This window comes from Rhamphochromis sp. 'chilingali' (genome assembly GCF_963969265.1).
Source record: "Rhamphochromis sp. 'chilingali' genome assembly, chromosome: 7".
Lineage (NCBI taxonomy): Eukaryota > Metazoa > Chordata > Actinopteri > Cichliformes > Cichlidae > Rhamphochromis > Rhamphochromis sp. 'chilingali'.
In genome coordinates this window covers 39,026,405-39,047,493 of record NC_137934.1, presented here as the reverse complement: position 1 = coordinate 39,047,493, position 21,089 = coordinate 39,026,405, and the positions used below count along the sequence as shown (strand labels likewise).

General features: G+C 40.5%; 2 protein-coding genes across 5 annotated transcripts in view; one reads left to right on the top strand and one right to left on the bottom strand.

The window, feature by feature from the left end:
* Positions 1 to 15,366, bottom strand: part of osbpl8 (oxysterol binding protein-like 8) — a 156,723-nt gene extending 141,357 nt beyond the window's left edge. For all 4 annotated transcript variants that reach the window (XM_080887500.1, XM_080887498.1, XM_080887503.1 and 1 more), the window contains exon 1: positions 15,012 to 15,366. The gene's annotated coding sequence lies outside the window, so the exon portion shown is untranslated. The remainder of the gene's footprint in view (positions 1 to 15,011) is intronic.
* Positions 15,367 to 17,984: 2,618 nt separating this feature from the next.
* The window catches only part of zdhhc17 (zDHHC palmitoyltransferase 17), a 31,287-nt gene continuing 28,182 nt past the window's right edge, over positions 17,985 to 21,089 (top strand). The window contains exon 1 of the mRNA XM_080887506.1: positions 17,985 to 18,064. Coding sequence (XP_080743632.1) covers positions 18,002 to 18,064 — 63 coding nt within the window. The 5' untranslated portion in view covers positions 17,985 to 18,001. The remainder of the gene's footprint in view (positions 18,065 to 21,089) is intronic.

Sequence of the window (21,089 nt, the reverse complement as noted above, 5' to 3'; positions counted from 1 at the left end):
CGCTGTGGTACCGGCCTGCTTCAAATCCACCTCCATCGTCCCGATACCCAAAAACTCCAACCCATCTTGCCTCAATGACTACCGCCCAGTAGCACTCACCCCCATCATCACTAAGTGCTTAGAGCAGCTGGTCCTAGCACACTTCAAATCCTGTCTCCCCCCCACCCTGGACCCCCACCAATTCGCATACCGCCAGAACAGGAGCACAGAGGATGCAGTCTCCATCGCACTGCACTCTGTCCTCTCACACCTGGACAACAACAACACCTACGCCAGAATGCTGTTTATAGACTTCAGTTCAGCGTTCAATACAATCCACCCCTCACAACTCATCAGGAAACTGACAGACCTGGGCATCAGTTCCCTCATCTGCAAATGGTTACTGGACTTCCTGACCAACCGCCCCCAACATGTCCGGCTGGATAACCACTGCTCATCTACCATCACAATGAACACCGGTGTACCACAAGGCTGTGTGATGAGCCCTTTCCTCTACTCCCTCTTCACCCACGACTGCAGACCTGCTGATGGTTCCAACACCATCATTAAGTTTGCAGATGACACCACGGTGATTGGCCTCATCAGTGACAACGATGAGGCCGCCTACAGGGAGGAGGTGGATCGTCTGGCTGAGTGGTGCGACACAAACAACCTGCTGCTTAACACTGAGAAGACCAAGGAGCTCATCGTGGACTACAGGAGGAATGCTGACCCACATCCAACCATCCACATTAAGGGGACGGCTGTGGAGCGTGTGAGCAGCTTCAAGTTCCTGGGAGTCCACATCTCCGAGGATCTCACCTGGACGACCAACTGCTCCAAGCTGGTCAAGAAGGCTCACCAGCGCCTCTTCTTCTTGAGGACTCTGAGGAAGAACCACCTGTCCTCAGACATCCTGGTGAACTTCTATCGTTGCACCATCGAGAGCATCCTGACCAACTGTATAACAGTCTGGTACAGGAACTGCTCTGCCTCGGACCGGAAGGTGTTGCAGAGGGTCGTGAAAACTGCCCAGCGCATCGCCGGAGCACCACTTCCTGCCATAAAAGACATCTACAGGAAGCGGTGTCTGAAAAGGGCTGGGAAAATCATCAAAGACCCCAGTCACCCATCACATGGACTCTTCACCCTCCTGCCCTCTGGGAGGCGCTACAGGAGACCACCAGGTACCGGAACAGCTTCTTCCCCACAGCTGTCAGACTCCTGAACTCTGCCTCCTGACATCTGACCCACGTTAAACTCATGGACTGAACATACACACACACAATGGACAACTGTACCCTCAAACACACAATAATAACATGGACTGAACCACCACTCACAACCACTAGCACTTTATATAGCCTCTGTAGAAACTATCTACACCCTCACTTATCATAACTGCACTACTGTATAGCTCTGTGTAAATAATCATTCTGTACATTCAATAATCTTTAATCCTACAACTGTTTACAACTTGCATAGTTCCCATTTCTGTATAGCTGTATATCTCAGATTTCTGTAAAGTTATTTATTTCATATTCTGTATAGTTTTTCATATTTATATCCTGTTCATAGCTTGTACTCACTACAGCCTGTACATACTTAGTTATAGAATATTCACAACATACTTCATACCGTGTACATTATAACATACCATAATAGACCCATTTCTGTAATATACTTACATATCTATACTATTGCTAATATATATTGTAATATACCTATATCACTAAAGCACTTCTGGATGGATGCAAACTGCATTTCGTTGCCCTGTACCTGTGCATGTGCAATGACAATAAAGTTGAATTCTATTCTATTCTATTCTATTCATTGTTGAAGAAATAACTACAATCGTCCCCCCAAAGCCTTGAAAAGAGACTCAGTAAAGGCTGCCTAATCTGGAACAAAGGTGGACGATGCCCCCACAAAGCAGCAGTTAAAGGACTGTTGAGAAGACAGACAAGCTGCACAACAAAATATTGACAATAAATAACAAACTTGACATGTAAAAATACTGACTTTATTAAGTTTCTTTGTTAAGGCCTGTTTTTTTCTTTTGTCATCACTGCATTTCAGGGAAGTCAGTGCATCTTTATTACAGCTACATTATGATGATTATGACACACTGGGGATCCAGTGCAGATGAATGACCTCTTAATAAGTTGCTCTGGATGACAGTATCAGCTAAGTTTAGCTCCTTTCTTCCTCACTGGCCTATCATGAATAGCTGTGATCACTGGTGCCGCGAAACATTAGTAAGAAAAAGCTTATAGATGTGACACTCCAAGTGGAAAATCCATGTGATGTATTTGTATGTGAGTTTACGTCACAGCCACAACCTTTTTCTCTCAGGTCACGGCTTAGCCCGGACGGATTACTGCAGCCGGACTTGTGGAGATTTCCGAAGTGCTTCTGCCAACAGCACGAAGGAGATGCAGAGGACTCAGTGATTGATATAAATGTTTGGCAAAAGCTTAAAATAGGTAAGATTTTGTTAACTACAATAATGGGTTCCAGGATTCTGGTGTAATATAAAATTTGATATTTGGTGAACATTGTACACTCTCTGTGAACATGAGCTCAGCAAAACAATGCCTTCCCGTCCTGCTGTATCAAACAGCAACATCAAAAGCGATGCATTGTGCATCCCTCAAAGAGCTGCAGCTGTCTGCAGGACTCAAGAGTTCGGAATGTGTGAAGCAGGACACCGGAAAGCAGAGCATGCACAACACCTGTAACTCCTTCAGCTCAGTAAGAGAGATTCAACTGAGCAGACTATAACTGTGTGCACCAATAGATCATGACTGGGTTGTAAATTGTGAAACCAGCCCACTGAAGGGACAATGGGCTGGGAGGAATAATTATGATTCAGAACTGACCTCCCAGCCCATTGTCCCTTCAGTGGGCTGGTTTCAGTCATTATGCAAATGTACTGTTTATAAGATTGGGGAAATCTGCAGTCAGCTGAGACTGAAGAAGTCACTTGGATGAGTGACGAAACGTTTCTCCCACAAAACGCTACGTCCAGATGAACAGAATCAACCTTTGGAGATTCAATGAGAAGGAATCTCCTTGTGGGGTGAGCTCAGTCACACAGGTTTGATCTGACCCTGGAAACAGAACCGCCAACTTCCATGCTCTCTGTTTCTCATGAAAACGAGACACAGTGTCAACACTTGGAAGAAAGAGAAGAGAAGATGTATGGACATATTTCATGTTTAATGTCAAGGAAAATAAAACACTTTGTAAACCATGTGGAGTAACTCTCATCGGTAGAAATGCGGAAAAAAATGTACACGTTATATTTTACTCAACTGAATCATTAGTCTGTTATAATCTTATGATATTTTCTCAGCTAAAACTGAAAGCTTAGCTGCCTAAATGATGACTAAAAGTAACTGACGTTTTGGTCAAAAGACTGTGACTGCTGTAAAAATGAACACTGATTATGAATCACTATATTTTTAAGTACTATTTGTAATATCAGTGTGTACCAATTGCAGGGTTTTCCTGGTTCAAAATAAGCTTTTGGGCTGATTACATATGCATGATTGATCTGCATATAATTAAGACAAAGACTCTGTTAACAATAACATAACAAAAGCCAATAATATTTTCACACATTCGACAGGGGAAAAACATTTCCAACTTGAATACATTAAACCCTACTTACAATAAGTAAATAAAGAAATCACAGTCCTGGTGATTTTCAATTGTTGAAAGACCAGAACCTCTTCGGTCGGCACCAGTTTCTCTTTCTTTTTTTATATCATGAAAAATTGTGGTAAAGGCAATAAGAACATATAGCTATATGCATCTTTTTTCATAATTCTTGCTATAATTTTCCTATTCTGGTAAATCCCAGCAGTCTAACACTAGTGTCTGCTAAGTTGGATGAAGAGCCTTGCAACTGAGCTGTGAGACGCTGGAGACTTCAGAGGTGTGGATGTCTGTGTATGCTACAGATGAAATGTCATGCTTTCAGTTGAGGACAGAAAAATTCAACGTCATCAAGGACTGCTCATATGCATCCATCTAACAGATCCTTGATGAAAAATCATGACTTTTGTTTTTGCTAATAAGAACAAGGCAATTTTGGCCTTCTTTTTTGCCTTGGTATTTTAAAAACACATCATAGCTGCATCACATTTTAAAATAGAAGAATGGAAAAGAAGAAACACCAGAAAATATGAAGTAACAACATGGAATTTAGCTTCCCGGTGGGGTTGTAAGTAAAACATGAAGAACACTGGGAACTAGGGCTGCCACAATTAGTCGACTAGTCACGATTACTTCAACTATCAAAAATTTAATAGTCGACGCGTCGTTTGAAGCTTTGTAAGACCCCAAAAGATGCAGGAATAAGTAGTAGGATTTAAGAGTGTAATAACGGACTGAAACAGAAGATGGCAGCACTGCAGTGCACAAGGATACCAGCTGCCATTAAACCCCGAAGAAGAAGCTGTGTCCCAGAATTCATAGCGCAGCCCTGCTCAGTTTTCAACAATGGCGGCAGCTAGTTAGTTTGAATATTACTCTTATTATTCTTTCTGGGTCACAAAATAAACATTTAACATTTTTTCATGCGAGAATGTAGCTGTGTAAACCTCAAATATCTGCTCCGTTTATCAAGACACCGCATATTTTCAAAAGCGCTCCGACGTTTTCGGAGACGTCTGTTACCCACTAGCTCGATAGCGAGCCGGGGGCTAGGCTAACTAGAGCCGTGAGAACACCGGACTCCCGGCAAACCATCGCCGTCTTTCGCTACTCAGGTTAAACATATATAAGTCACTTAGATAACTTAAAAATGTTATTGTTTGGCTTTTTTTTTAGTATTTTATTTGTTCCTGAGTAAATCGGTTTGGCTGAGATTAAAGTTATAGTTTTTACACAGCTGAATAAACATCAAGCAGATTATCAGAAGTGTGAGATGCTCGAGAATGTACTCCAGTGTCCTGTTATATTTTAGATAGTGTAGAATGTTTAGCTTATTTTAGAGTTTAGAAATGTGTTATCATAGAATGTAGAACTATTGTAGAGACATTGATACTGCCCTTAAAGTAATAAAGGCCTCACTGTGTCGTGAACTTAGGAGTAGAGTGTAGGAGGCCTCTCCCCCACTGAGTGGAAATTCCCCAGAGGATATTTTAGGGTGGGGGTCTCAACATTTGTAACTGGATAACTGGTCTGGAAGGGAGAGGGGTTTTATGACCTCTAGGGAGTTACCTACACCGATCAAAACACACACATCCACACGCACACTCACTCATGTGCACTCACACATACACACAGGTATGCGTACACAGTCACACACGAGCACTCACATAGACACGAGGGAACGAGCACATGTAGGCATTCATGTGCTCGTGCACATAGACATAGTTTGCAGCACACCGTGGGGGGTTTTATGATGGGGTCACCTCTATAAAGCTGGCTGTAACTAACAAAGGGGTGAAGATTTAGAGAGGGACACCGGCCTCGTCTTCCCTTCTAGAAGTGCATGCTTAAATGAAGATGAATAAAGATTTTGTGAAAATGACTACTGAGTCCGGTGCCATCTCTGGATGTTCGAGGAATAAAAAGAACTGGGGTAAAACTGATTTCCCAACAATAGCAAGGAGTTTATTAAACTTCACCGAAACAATTTGCAAATGTCATTTAAATTTAATAAACTATCATCTTGTCTTTATTTTTAGTTAGCACATACCTTAAACACTTAAAGCTGTAAGCTAATGATAGTTATATAAGAGCAGATGCTGCTGGTGCAATAAGCTGTACGCCCAATGGATGCATGATCTGATAAAATCATTTTTCTCTTTGTTAGCCACTACACGTGAAAAATGTTCCAAACATTTTGCCCAAAGAGTATAAGAACAATACACCCATAGCAGTAGCAGAGGTCAATTATATAACACGTTACTGACATATAACACAGATCCCTTCTTACAGCTTTACCAGAGGATCGCTGTCATTCAAGCTGAATGTTAAAAACAGGATTCACAGGTAATCACATGTGCCTCCTGTCAACTGTTTTATCCTGAACTTTTTTTTTTAAACACAGCTAAAACATTGTCTGTATAATGTCAGGTGTGGTCACTGGTTACACACACCTACAGCTCCACTCCCTGTGCTAAGACGAGCTTTATGCCATTCATGAGTCAACCTATGAGCTCAGACAGGGCATGTTTTTTGGAGGAAGATTTGAAGCACTAACTTGTAGATGCCAAGAAGCTGGTAGTGACAGTTCTGAAGGACATCAAGGTTCCACGGTGATCACAGTCTCACTCACTTTAATAATAATTTAACTAACAATTTTGAAATGACGCTTTATTGTCGAACACGTGGAAGTAGGGCTGGGCGATATGGCTTAAAAAATTCATATCGCGATATAATTTGAAGCATGTGCGGTAACGATATATATCATGATATATTCTTTTCTTCTGTATAACATATTTTCCACACTAAAAATCCTTTAATTTTCTCAAAATCGACAGTGTGACTTATGTATGAATTCTGATTGTGCTTACTGACCTCGAACCGATTTCTGCGGAAATCTGTTAAAAAAATGTTTTAGTACAACTTTGGTAAGCCGCACAGCTTGATGGATTGTCAGAGCATTACGGCTGCCGTAGTGAGGAGCTTCGCGGAGTAATCTGGGTCCAAAACTCCGTCAACTTCAGGTCCCAAAGTCAAACGAATACTGAGAGTTAAAAACGGTCCAAATTCTTTCATCTTTAATAAAATCATCAGCGTTGCTGCTTTATCGGGTGTAACAATGAAGTTTAACATCCAGGCATCCATGAAAACAGAATTTATTAAATTTAACGGAGTTAGAAGTTAGCAGGAAGTTAGCTCGCTAGTTTCCACCTAAACATTTCATACCATGTTCTGACAGAGATTTTTGAAACTAATTCAAACGTACAGCTCTGCTACCACTTCCAACATAAATGAAGACAGAAAACTAAACAGCAGTGGCGTTTGCAGGGTTACTGAAGTTGGGCTACCTGGTATATAATGATGTGCTACGTGATTGCTAGCGACACAGCGATGTTAGCATAACATTAGCACAGTGAAGCTGGAGGATGAACGCCAACTTTTTTTCCACTCGATAAAAGTTAACGTGAGGGATTCTGGTGGTCAGGGACAAATGCAGTCGCATAGCAGGATGCTGTACACGGGCCAAACGTCAGTCAGGAGAACAACTGAGATCATTCATCCACAATACGAGGTTAGTTATTAATATACTGCAACAACATGGGAACAGAGTAGCTGCGAGAGAATTCAACATTAATGAATCAACGTTATGGAAGTGGAGGAAATGCAGTTTTCGGCTTTCCCCATATTTCAACAGTGCTTCATCTCCTTGCTATGACTGTCGCCCGCCATAATTTGCAGATGATAATTGTTTTAGCCGCTGCGATGCTTTCAACCAAAACAGGCGCAGCTTGATGACATCATCAACATGCGCTATCGCGAAAGAGCGATACAGTCAAAATCTCTATCGTTGGCCAAATTTATATCATTTCTATCGTATATCGTTTATATCACCCACCCCTACGTGGAAGTTCCAACTGTACCCTTTTTAATGATGTTTCTCATGTTTTGCAAGAAAAAACTAACTCAATTTAAACTATGCACAAGGCTTCACCCATCACGTGTCTAACAAAACAAGAAGCAAATCTTTATGGTAAATGGCCTGTATTTGTATAGCGCTTAACTAGTCCCTAAGGACCCCAAAGCGCTTTACACAACCAGTCATCCACCCATTCACACACATTCACACAAGCGACATTATAGCCACAGCCACTGACAGAGGCGAGGCTGCCGGACACTGGCGCCACCGGGCACTCTGACCCCCACCAGTAGGCAACGGGTGAAGTGTCTTGCCCAAGGACACAACAACTGAGACTGTCCAACCCGGGACTCGAACCGGCAACCTTCCGATTACAAGGCGAACTCCCAACTCTTGAGCCACGATCTCCCCAGCAACACAATCAGGTGGACATTTATGAGGTCTCCCTACTTCCAAAGCTCTGCTCAAAGCCCCAGTGAGGGTGGACACTGAATTTAATTGGCTGGGACACTTAAAAAGATCTCCACAGTCCCGCTCTCTTTTGGTCAAATGACAAATCTGGCTTGGCATTGGACTTGAAGCAAGGCTGATACAAGAAACCACACAGATCTGAATCCTTTCATCACCAGAGACTAGGGCTGTGCGATATGACCAAAATCCCATATCCCGATATAAGAATTCTATCGTCCTGATAACGATATAAATCACAAAAATGTAACAAGTGTTTCCAGCTGGACGTCGTGTAGCTGAGTCGAGTGTTTTAGCCGATGCATGAAACGATACATTTTTAGACATAAGTTGTAACGGCCGCCGTTTTCTTTGTGAGTATTTATTACACGGCGTGCTGCGGTGAAAAGCCTGTTCTAACGTTTGAGTCTAAGGTTTATTTTTTAGCACCTGACGGCTCTTTTTTGCTTCTCATCCGTAAATACTCTGCATACTCTTTCACGTGATTCAGTTTATTTTGAAAAGTCTCAACAGGATCTTGAGCTTTATTGTGAAAGGTTTATGTGGAAAACAAGCGGACAGGCGATGGTGTTACCGTCGTTGTTGCTAACGACAACGCACAAAAACAGGCCCTTGTCCGTCCGTAGTGTGGTTATATTAAATATAAGAGAAAGAGAGAACTTTAAGAAATTAATATAGCCACTACAGTGACCATCAAAATGATGAAAAAATATTGCTGTAAACAGTTTATTTTGCGACACCACGAAACAAACGATAGCGTAAAATGAAACGATAGATGTTTTTATATCGTCATCCGATATATATCGTTATATCGAACAGCCCTACCAGAGACAGCACAAATTAAACAAATTGAAGGTGCGTTTGTTCACTTCTGTTTGATGTCTGAGCCCAATGGCAGTCAGGCAACAATGAAAGGTCCACACAGTTATGTGGTTTCACTGGAATTAAAACAGCTGTTTGTTCATGTTTTTTTTTTTTTTTATTGGTGAGCCTCAGATAACCTTCTTACAGATGGCAATAAAGGCTGCTGAGCTACACCCTAGGGAGAAGTATGCCAGAATGTAATCTTATTTTTGTACCGCTGATGGATAAATCCACGACAAAAAAATGAGGGCCCACTATCTCACTCTGAGCACATCTGGTATTTGTCAGAGCCAATGCATCGAATCAGCCAAACCGCATCCAGTTGCCCGGACATCCCAGCTGGGGAGATTACTCCGCTCTGATGCACTTATCCTGGCATTTCAATAACTTGAGAATCAAAGCATCATTAGTTAGAGCTCCTAACACTGTTCAAATAGTGATGCAACAATCACATATTTATATTAGACATTCATCCTTTGATAGCCACAGTGACCTTATTCAATTCTTTTATGAAACTGATCAGGTCAGTAGTTTGTAACATTACAGCTATTTAATTACAAACACCAGTCAAATAGGCCGATGATGAAAAAATTGCCATGGGTGGTGCTTTTCATGACCACATTCTCACTTTTTTAATTTTGCTGGCTAGTTTGCAAAACTGTTGGAAAACTCTTATTGCATTTAAATGTTTTTGTTATTTTGATTTGCATCTTCTGTCTGCCGCACTCTGCATGCTCACACGGTGAAACAACGAGCACAGGAAGAGAGGAGAAACAAAGCACTGAAATGAAATCTAAAGAAAAGTAAGCCTGGGACAAAGTAATATCACTATTAGCTGAATTATTTTGACTTTTGTTTATTTGGGTTTCTTTGCTCACACATAACAGACACTTTTGTCTATCAAATGGTCAGAAATAAGGAAATCTAGATTTCATATACATATTGTGGTTACTTGTGTATTCATTCCCAAAGGAGCTTTCTGAGCTAGAAAAACTGCACAGTCTCTTCCGCACAGTGTGGAACCACGTTTATTAATTCAATACTAGTATCCAATGAGTCTTTGGTACCGGCCAACACCCAAAGCCAAGGTATCTGTATCAGGACTGAAAGTCAGATGAGTGCATCCCTACTTGTTTTCAGGTGAGTCTGTGCCTGTGAGCAGGGGAGGCTGTCGGTGATGTTGTTGCTGTGATTCCCTTTAAAGACAGTAAATATGATTAGAGCCTATAAAAGCATACTTTATTTCCCCAGGCTCTAGGCTTATATCCGGTATCAGCTGAGATAAGCACCACCTGTTCTCGGTCTACGTTACAAACACACATAGCAGCAATTTTTAACTATTTCAATTTCAAAGTTTCAAGCTGTACATTTCACTCATTCATGTGTTCACTGATTTCCTTCCTTATCCGCTTCAGGGTCAGGGGCTTGATGTCTATCCCTGCTATCATAGCATGAGAGGCAGGGTACACCCTGGACAGGTCACCAGTCTGTCACAGGGCATTTGTCTAGAAAATGTTAGCACTGCACAGCAGTATAATTTAGGAGATATGACGGGTGGGAAGCAAACATGCTATGAGTGTCATTATTTAACTGGAAAGCAATATGCTTTTCAGAGAAGTGCTTCAACAGCAAACACTAATAACAACTACAGAATGTTTGTAGCAGATGAAACGTCTGAAAAAAATAATAATTTTAGTGCATCCATAGAGTTGGCAGCTGGCTATTGGTACTACTATTCTGTGGGTGACAATGACAATGTCAGCATCAAGTCAAATATACAGCAGAACCACTGACAGTTTCCTCCGTTTCCTATGGAGACTGTAGAAATGAAATAACAATAGGTGACAAAATTATGAGCCTACACTTCACAGCTCCACAGAGAACAGCTGTACAGGCGCCCTGTCCCACAAATAAAGGCTGATTTGCTTAGAATTTTTAAGCATAGCTAATTTACCTATGTATTTGAATTGTGTGGAGTAGGGCTGCCACGATTAGTCGACTAGTCACGATTATGTCGACTATTAAAATCGTCGACGACTAATTTAATAGTCGACGCATCGTTTGAAGCTTTGTAAGACCACAAAGGATGCAGGAATGCGTAGTAGGATTTAAGAGTGTAATAACGGACTGAAACAGAAGATGGCAGCACTACATGTACAAGGATGCCAGCTGCCGTTAAACCCCGAAGAAGAAGAAGCTGTGTCCCAGAATTCATAGCGCAGCTGTCAACAATGGCGGCAGCTAGTTAGTTTTAACTTTACTCTTATTATTCTTTCTGGGTCACAAAATAAACGTTTAACATATTTTCAGGCAGGAATGTAGCTGTGTAAACCTCAAATATCTGCTCAGTTTATCAAGACACCACATATTTTCAAAAGCGCTCCGACGTTTTCGGAGACGTCTGTTACCCACTAGCTCGTTAGCTAGGCGGGGGCTAGGCTAACTAGAGCCGTGAGAACACCGGACTCCCGGCAAATCGTTTTCAAACCCACCGCCGTCTTTTGCTAGTCAGGTTAAACATATATATAAGTCACTTAGATAACTTAAAAATGTTATTGTTTGGCTTTCTTTAGTATTTTATTTGTTCCTGAGTAAATCGGTTTGGCTGAGATTAAAGTTATAGTTTTTGCACAGCTAAATAAACTTCAAGCAGACAGCTGATTATCAGAAGTGTGAGACGCTGGAGAATATACTCTGGTGTCCTGTTATATTTTTGAAAGCAAGGAGTTTATTAAACTTCACCGAAACAATCTGCAAATTTCATTAAAAATTAATAAACTATCATCTTGTCTTTATTTTTAGTTAGCACAGACCTTAAACACTTAAAGCTGTAAGCTAATGATAGTTATATAAGAGCAGATGCTGCTGGTGCAATAAGCTGTACGTCCAATGGATGATGATCTGATTAGTCGACTAATCGCAAAAATAATGGGTGACTAATGACTATCAAAATAATCGTTTGTGGCAGCCCTAGTGTGGAGCATAAACATACAACCAGATAACCACCTTGGTAAATAATATGCAAAAAAGCCTCTCTCATTGCAGAGCTCAAAATAATTAACCAGCTTCAGTAACACAAGGTGAATGTTTAACTACAGCCCGCATGTATCCAAAAAAAAAAAAAAAAAGCTATTAAATTTAAAATTACATCGCCATGGTAACTTATGCCGTAGATGTTTAGGTTCCAGATTAGAGATTAACAGACGTGAAATCACTACTGACCAGTATATTCTCTACAGAACATCTACCCTAAACTAAGCTTATGTTAAAATTGTGAGTTTAGATTTTATCTTTACTTCCAAACCCTTAAACAGCACCGAGTCTGCAGTGAGAGAATCAAAACTAAAACTGTCAGGAACAGGTTATGTTCCCCATTTTTAAAACACCATTTAATGCCTAACCCTTCCAAACTACACTGAAATATTTCAATTTATGTAAGCTTAGCTATAACACTTTTTCCCTTTATGGATGAAACTTTACCTTCATTAGATTTGGAAAGCTGCCCTCTATTTTTTTTTAAGTTAGATGTTAAACAGTTACAATTGCTCAACTCTTAGTATTAACAGTAACTCAGTAAAACATCTCTACTGTGGCTTTAAAACAGCCATATTGACTAATATTAGTCAGTGAAGTCTAATATTAGCAATTACACATGGTTAAAGTCAGGAACATTAAAGCAAAGTTTTTTCTGTAAATGTCATTACTCATTTTTATCCAGCGAAATTTTTTTTTTTTTTTACAAAGTTAAATTACTGGGAAAAAAAACACTTTTTATTTAATAAAAAAACTTGCTTGGGGGCAGATCTGGAGCTTTGAAAATTAACTGTCAAATCAAGATTCAAGCTTAATCTAATGAAAATTCAGGTTGAGTAAATAATGACCCCAAATTAGATGCTTTATAACAAATTTTTATACTCTCACAGATGATGACAGTGTGGACAAAGCTAATAAAATAACTCCCCCCCCCAAATTTTTGAGATAAGTATCATGGTCGGGCATGTGTTCATTTACTCGCTCCGCTGGATTAAAAAAAAAAAAAAAAAAGGAGATTCTGTTCTTTATCTGCCCGTTGCCATGGTGAGTCGTGGTAGCAGATTCCACTGAAGATCGCTTGCTTTCGCTACTTTACGTACACACTTAACTCAAGGTGAGCAAACTCAAGAGCTGATTGAAATAACTCTGATCAGTCTTCCCAGAACAAGAAAAATCAACCCGGCATTTATTATTAGACTCACAGAGTTTGCTGAACCTGCTTCCTGGTCTCCACCCCAGAACAACATGGGTCAGAATCACACCAGACAAAAAACTACATGCTCTGACTTGAGACCACAAATATACACTGAAATGTAATAAATTAGTCAAATCAAAAATAAATGAAGGCTGCGATAACTGACAGATACACTTTTTAAGTTAAAAAACAAACTGTGAGGTCGACTTATTGCAGGGATGTCAAAGTCATTTTACACCGTGGTACATACAGCCCTACACTTGGCTCTTAAGTTCACCAGACCACTGAACCTATGTGATAAATGTGTAAAATTACAGTCACTTTTGGTAGTTCAATGCCCAAACTGTCCAATAATATCAATAATGTCCTGTAAAAAAATAATCTATATCATAATGGAAAAACAGGAACTTTTTGTCATGTTTATCTATTACTTAATTACTTTGGTGTAGTGTGAATGGTAATGGAGTGGTGTGTGTGTGTGTGTGTGTGTGTGTGTGTGTGTGTGTGTGTGTGTGTGTGTGTGTGTGTGTGTGTGTGTGTGTTGGGGCGAGATGGTCTTTATCAATAGGAAAAGCTGTAAAACTTCTAAAAAATATATGGTTACAAATCTATGTACTTGTTCACAATTTCTAAGGCTGTCCACTGGGCTGGAATCCTTGCCTGGCCGATTCTGGCTTCTAGGCTTCATTTTTGACATGTCTGACTTATTGAGGAAGAAACAACCACTTATTTTTTCACGCACGGAAATACACCTGTGGGAAATCATCTCGGCTTCCTTTTTTCCAGGCACTGCTGACGCTTATATCACCGTACAAACAAACAAAAGTGAAATGAGTTCTCTATTTTTTCCTCTGCATGTCAGCATTAATATCATGCCTGCGCTCTCAAAGTAGAACTAGCATTCAAACTGAAAGCCATATGTGTGCAGGGAACAAGCAGTGCTTCAAAAAAGGTCTGAGTGGAAACTCCTTTTGACTGGCAAATGAGCTGGTTACTCCCGTGACCTTGGACTGCACACCTCAATAAAGGTTTGCCATGGAAAGTGTGGGATTGCCCTTATTTACATGCACACTGGCACAGGACGGAAATATGGAAATATTGCAAATATAAATTTATGAGTGCCAGATGCCAAGTCTGGTCCCAAGATTTAGTTCCCAACATAATTTCACCATCTCACTGCATATTTTGAGTAGCAAGAAAAAAAGGAGTATGGCATAGAAAACACTGTTAAATCGCAGGTGGACACCATGACATGGTAATATCAGATATCAGACACCACGCCAGGATCCACCGGATGCATTGCTTGTCTGACACAGTTAGCAAGAGCTGCTGCTACCCTGTGATTCTCCTGTTTCAGTGCTTGTCTCCTGTCAAGTGAAAGTGGAAACAGAGCTGCAGACATCCAACACTGCAGCGAGATATGACTGAAAGGCAGCATGGGTGGGGTGGGGTGGGGGTTAGAAAAGCAACAACATTATCAGCACTAGACCCGCTGAAGTGGCAAAGGCTGGTGTGGTTTATAATCCACAGCTTCTCCCATACATCACCCGGATACAGCGGGCGGCAGGAAATCCAAATTTAGCCAGCCTCATCACTCAGCGCGTTGCCCTGGGGTGCATTCGCGTTGAATTAACTAACACCAACAGGCTAAATGTGGAGTTTTATTTGGGACAGATGCCGGGGGCACAAGTGCAGCGCATGAAGATGCGGGAGCTGCTACGGTCCCTACCTCTAATCCTGATTTATTACACAATAATACGCACAAACCGTCTGTAGTCACGGCTGTCAGTCAACCACAAACACAATTAGCAATTATGCTAGCCGCCTGTAATCAACAGCAGGCAGTGGGGTTAGCTTTCATTTCGGTGTTTTTCTTTGCTTGTTTGAGCTTACCTTGGCTCCACCGGAGGTCTCCTGTTATGCTGTGCCACGAAAGGAAAAGGCTGTCTGTAAATATTTAAAAGCAGTCCTCCGGGGCGTGTGTCGGTCTGCTAACAGTTAGCTTTAGATGTGTTAATGTTTACGGGTGGTACTCGTCTTTGGGCAGCGTCAGCGAGTGATGACTCGCGGTTTCCTCAGCCCGCTGGCTTCACGTAGGTCCAGTTTTAATGTCTGAAATGTTTAAAATCAACTTTGACAATGCTAACACACTTTCTAATATTTATTTACCAGCAGTCCGCGGTCTATTTGTTAGCCACCAGCGTGCCTGCACGATTCTATCAGGACTGTTTTTGTGGTAAATGAAGTAATGTAACCGGAAAATGCACGACTTCCGGACGCTGATTTCAAACTAAAAGGTATTTAAAATTTTTAAGACGTCCGCGTTATGTATTTATGTATTACGTATTTCAGTCAAAATTATCCAAATAAGACAGTTTGGGGTCTCCTATCTGTTTGATTTAATTCATGAAATCTACTTCAGTGTGGGCTTTGCTTCAATTTTTTAACTTTCACATGGCAAATAAAAGTTTATGTCTTGTCTTTATCGTATTTGTCCAGTTTTTCTTTCTAAATCACCTTCTCCTATAATGTTTTATATGTGAATAAAATATAATTTTTTTTATAAAACAGTTATAGTTTATTTTCATCAAGAGTTGATCGTTTTACGTTTGCCCTGGCTCTCTTTGGGACTTTATTTTGAAGAGCCAACAGCTAATATCCCGTGTACGGGTTGTTACTGGATAACTTGACCCGTCAGCTCGAAAATTCCCCTCTGCTCGGGTAACGTCTGATTTCCCCTTGCAAACGTGTCAAACGTGTAATCGCTTTGGTGCACTTTCAAACAGCTGACAGTTACAGGTGCCTCTGGTAACACTACTTATTGGAATTCGTATATATAACTCATCAGGTTATTATTATATAGTCATGCTTTTTTGCTGAGATTAAATTTGTTAAGGAGACGTGCACATTAATTAATTGTGATCAATTCAAACTTTACCTCTGCCGGGTTTTCGTGAGTCACAACTACCATGAGCACCCCTGTGTGTTTTTGGTCGACCTTATTTTTAATGTAGCTGATCATTTTTCTGCCCCCAGTAATAACTACAATGATTATTGCAGCTGCTGCAATTGAGGAGCCGCAAGTATCCATGCCTGGGTGTGCGGTGACATCTAGTGGTGGTTGGAGTTTTGGGTTCGGTAAAGGTGCACGTGACAGGTAACATCTACAGGCGCAAAGCGGTATAACGGTAGTGTCATCGATGGTTTCACATAAAAATTCGACCATCAATCAGTTTTGTCATCATGGATTTTCCCCTAAACCAAATAGTACTGGACCATTTACAACCCGGAAATTTTTTTATCTCGATTTATTAAGAATTATGTATTCTTAATAAATCACCTTTGCTGGCATGATGCCAGATCTCTCTTGGAAATTAGATTTTTAATCTCGGTGACATTTTTACCAGGATAAGCAAAGGATTCATTAAAAAATGAAATTAATAAATAACTATCTCTCTCTCTTTATACGACTGTTATGTTATAAAAATGCTGAAAACTACAATGCTCATGAGATACTGTGAGTATACCAGCTGGGTGGATATATATACTTAACTCATACAGTTGCTCAGATTTTAGATCTGATTCAAAACTAATAAGATGTTACATTGTTGGTAATATTGTAATGGCAAAAACTGAATTAATCAAACTGCAAATCAAATAAGTGGAACTAGAAAGAGTTTTCTATTTAATTAGCTGAGTCTGCAAAATCAGATTTTGCCCTAGAAGGAAACCCCCAGGGAGTTCCTTGTATTTGAACTCACCTTTCCGGAGGATGGCTTATTTACACTAGTGTGTAATTACAAATGCCAAAAATAAAGACTGTATATCCTAAAACCTGTTTTCAAATTTGAAAAGCTAACTTTCACTTCAATATACACTGCTCAAAAAAATGAAAGTGACACTTTGAAAACAGAGCGCACTGGGCGCCAGCGTTGGACTGCCAGTATCCTATAGCAAACACCAGTCTGACTGCCTGGTGAGCACACAGCCCACTAAAGGTCACTGGGCCTCAGGCCACCCTCACGAAGTCTGTTCCTGATGGTTTGTTCAGAGACATTCACACCAGTGACTTGCTGGAGGTCATTTTGTAGAGGTCACTCTGGGAGTGCTCATCATGTTCCTCCATGCACTGCTCCACTGCTGATCAGAATGAAGGGCAACCAGATGTCCCACATGCTACGGAAATGTCTCCGTCATTTGCAAGCATTACAGAAACCTGGGGATCACAAAGACCTGTGCCAGTTGATGGGTACAGATGACAACAGTTAACAGTAAGTTCAAATGTTACTGTTATGTAAAAAGAAACCACATAAAAGTAAAAGGACTGCAGTGTCACCACTGTTTAACATCCTTCCCCCTGTTGGGCCACCAGACCAGTACATTAGACATTTTACTGGCTGCTTGTATAATTTTAGTAGCCCACAAAAAAAAAATCCAATTTAATAAATTTTTATCCTACTATACAAATATATATTTTACATTGTAAACCTATCTCAGAAAAAATAGTAACTAAAACATACAAAATCAATGTGGCAGTCAATCACGTGCTACTCTGCTGCAGGTACTGCTGCTGGTTTTTCCAGCAACCCTGAAAAAGATGAGAGGATGGATGGATGGAAAACAAACCATCATCCTTACACTTCCCACCCCCAGAACGGGGTACTAACACAAAAACCCCCGAATAATTTTATAGGAAACATAATAAATCACAGTAAATATATTTTTGCTGTACAACTTTAGACATCCTTTCTATTATGTGCTGTGACCTGTACATCACCAGTGTTTCTGACAGATCCTCTCTTCTCTTCCTCCCCTCCTCCTCGACTGTTCCCCCCTGCACTGCCTCCTGTTTCCCACAATGCTCAGCGAGCATCACCACCAAGATGGCCGACGCTATGGAGGAATATGAGAAAGAAGCTGGCTGCGTCCCTATTCTCCATCCTGAGGTATGGTCACTTGGGTTCACGCCTTCGGACGAACACATGAACGCAAAGTAAAGGCGTCACCTCGCCCTACGTGCCGGTGGCTCTGTGTTTTCCCCTTTCTTTCTTTTTTTGGAAAACCCGATGCCCCCTGCAAAACCACCGGTGGGGGGGTGACAGCCAGCTAACGATGCTAAAGGTGCTAGCGCTAGCCCCCTCTCGCTGCTGCATAGCCTTTAACGCTGGGCAGATGTTCGTGTCATTGGTAACAAGCCAGGTTGTGTTTTCCCTGGAAGTGATCGTACAGCGAGTAAACAAGCCTGTAGTCTCCGTTTCAGTTCATGTGGGAAGAAGTAAGGTTACTGATTAATCTTGTACGACGTTAGCTTTGTAGCTAAACTGACAGGACTCACGCTAGCTGCTGTGATGTATATGTAGTATAGGTGGGTATGAAGCTGTTGTGTACTGTCGGTTGTTATAATAATAATATTAATATTAATAAAGTGTGAACAGCTAAAAATGGAGATTTAAAAACTGCACTCTGTGCATACAACCAGTTAGCTAACACAGAGGTAACAGTTGTCAGTAATGGTGTTTGTGTAGGAGCCGACCACCCGGGTCACAATGCTTTCTGTCACCTAATATCATTAGACATGGTAAGTTATTACTGGGCTGGTTGTAACTCCCTATATTACCGTAAATACTGTACCTCAGTAGAGATGTGAGGTGTTCCAGTGTTTCCTTTCTGTTAATATTCCACAACAATTCAGAGGGAAATGGCACGTTTCACTTCACTACATTTATCTGACAGCTTTTCTAATGGACGAGTTTTCTTTACACAGAACATATTAAGACTTGTTGTTGTTTTATTAACTAGAGATGTCCTAATATGTGAGGCAAACACTGGTGTTGCCCTGTTGGTCAGTGTTTATTGTGTCACATAAGTTGTGCATTGATTAGTTTTTAGGAGCTATTGTATCCAGAGCCAAAACAATTATTTGACTAGTCAAACAGCTGGTTCCAAACATTTGCTGGTTCCAGCTGTCATGTTCAAAAGTTGTAGTCGAATGTCAGTTTTTGAACTGAACAGTCAGCTAATGCAGAAAGCAATTAAAAACACTTAAAATTATTAAAAAGATATATATAGTCTGCATTGAGTAATTGTTGCTCTTTGTAAGCTGTTTTTTTGGTTAATGCTTACATTTACAAGCACAGAACTATTAAATTTGTCCTTTTACTTAAAGAATCTGAATACTTCATCCGCCTATGTATTTTTGTAATATATCAAGATGAACTAATTATTATTATTTTTGTTAATAATAGAGGATAATTTGTGACATACTTGTCTAACTGAAGAAGTATTAAAGTGTTAACTAATTAGCTAGCCTGAATGCAGCATATTTGTAGAAAGTTTGTCCATTTACCTAGATCTTTAAGTTGCAAATCTATTCAAGGCCAAGGTGACCAGCTTACCATTATTTAGCATTGTAGAAAGTCACGTTTAAGGAGTGCTATATAACAATTTAACATTTCATACCTCAGGGTAGTGGTATATTTTGTTAGGTTAGCTATTGAACACAGCCTGTCATTAGTTGCCATCTGTGCTTGGCAGGTAATCTAATCATCAGGGAGAGTTTTGTTTGAATGTAATGCAGTCTGGTAATGCTTCAGTGACGGATGGCTTGCTTTTCACTCTCAACAGTTCTTTTTTCCTTTTTTTGCTGGCCAGCAGGTCAAGCAGGCTTGTTTACCCTCAACCATGCTCAGTAACTGTCAAAGCTGGCAGTGAAAAGACTTCATATCTTAAATGTCTCCAAGATGCTGGCAGGATGAGTTGATGTACTTGGGCTGGTGATCCAAATAGTAAAATTCAAGCTCTGAATTTACGAATCTTCTTCAGATATTGGGCCAGTTAGAGCTCAAATAGTAATATTGCATGAACAGGCAAGTGGCCACTTTTGAATGGGTTTGCATGAAGGAGTCAGTGTTCTGCTGTCTTTTGACTGATCCTAGGTTCTTTACAATATTAAAGACTATTTTGCCGTACACCCAGCAGTGAACTATAATACCACTTTCAGTAGTAAGAGCAGGAATGATGGCAGACTTGCAGTTTAATAAAACCATGTGGTTAATAAACTGCTTTTGGAGCTTGAAGAGTTCAACAGTGGTCTAGTTCATCTTTATCATTGGAACATAATCCCAAACTGGGGCAGAGACAGTTTTCTGGTGTACTAGTCCCATCACATTGTCCCCAGCAACTGCGGTTGCTGTCTTTCTCAGCTGTCCTGCCTGTTTCAATAGTAGAGATTGACCTATAAGGGCCCTATCATACAGTAGTATGCAAAAGTTTGGGCACCCCTGATAATTTCCATGATTTTTCTTCAGAAATCATTGGTTGTTTGGATCAGCAATTTCAGTTAAATATATCATATAGCAGACAAACACAATGATATTTGAGAAGTGAAATGAAGTTTATAGGATTTACAGAAAGTGTGCAATTGTTACTTAAACAAAATTAGGCAGGTGCAAAAATTTGGGCACCCCTTCCATTTTATTGATTTGAATGCTTTTAGCACTAATTATTGGAACACAACATTTGTTTAGTAAACTCATTGACCCTTGACCTACATACACAGGTGAATCCAATCATGATCAGTCAAAGAGTATTTAAGGTAACCAATTGCAAGTTTTCCTCCTCTTTGAATCTTCTCTGAAGAGTGGCAACATGGGAGTCTCAAAACAACTCTCAAATGACCTGAAAAAAAAGTTCAACTATTCAGCGCAATTTGCACAAGGAGATGCTGTGTGGGAGAGTAATGCAGAAGAAGCCTTTACTGCGCACATGCCACAAACACAGTCGTTTGAAGTATGCTAGAGCACATTTGGACTAGCCACTTTCATTTTGGAATAAGGTGCTGTGTGGACTGATGAAACTAAAATTGAGTTATTTGGACATAAGAAGAGGCGGTGTGCATTGTGGAAACATAACACAGCATTCCAAGAGAAACACTTGCTACCCACAGTAAAATTTGGTGGCAGTCCATCATGC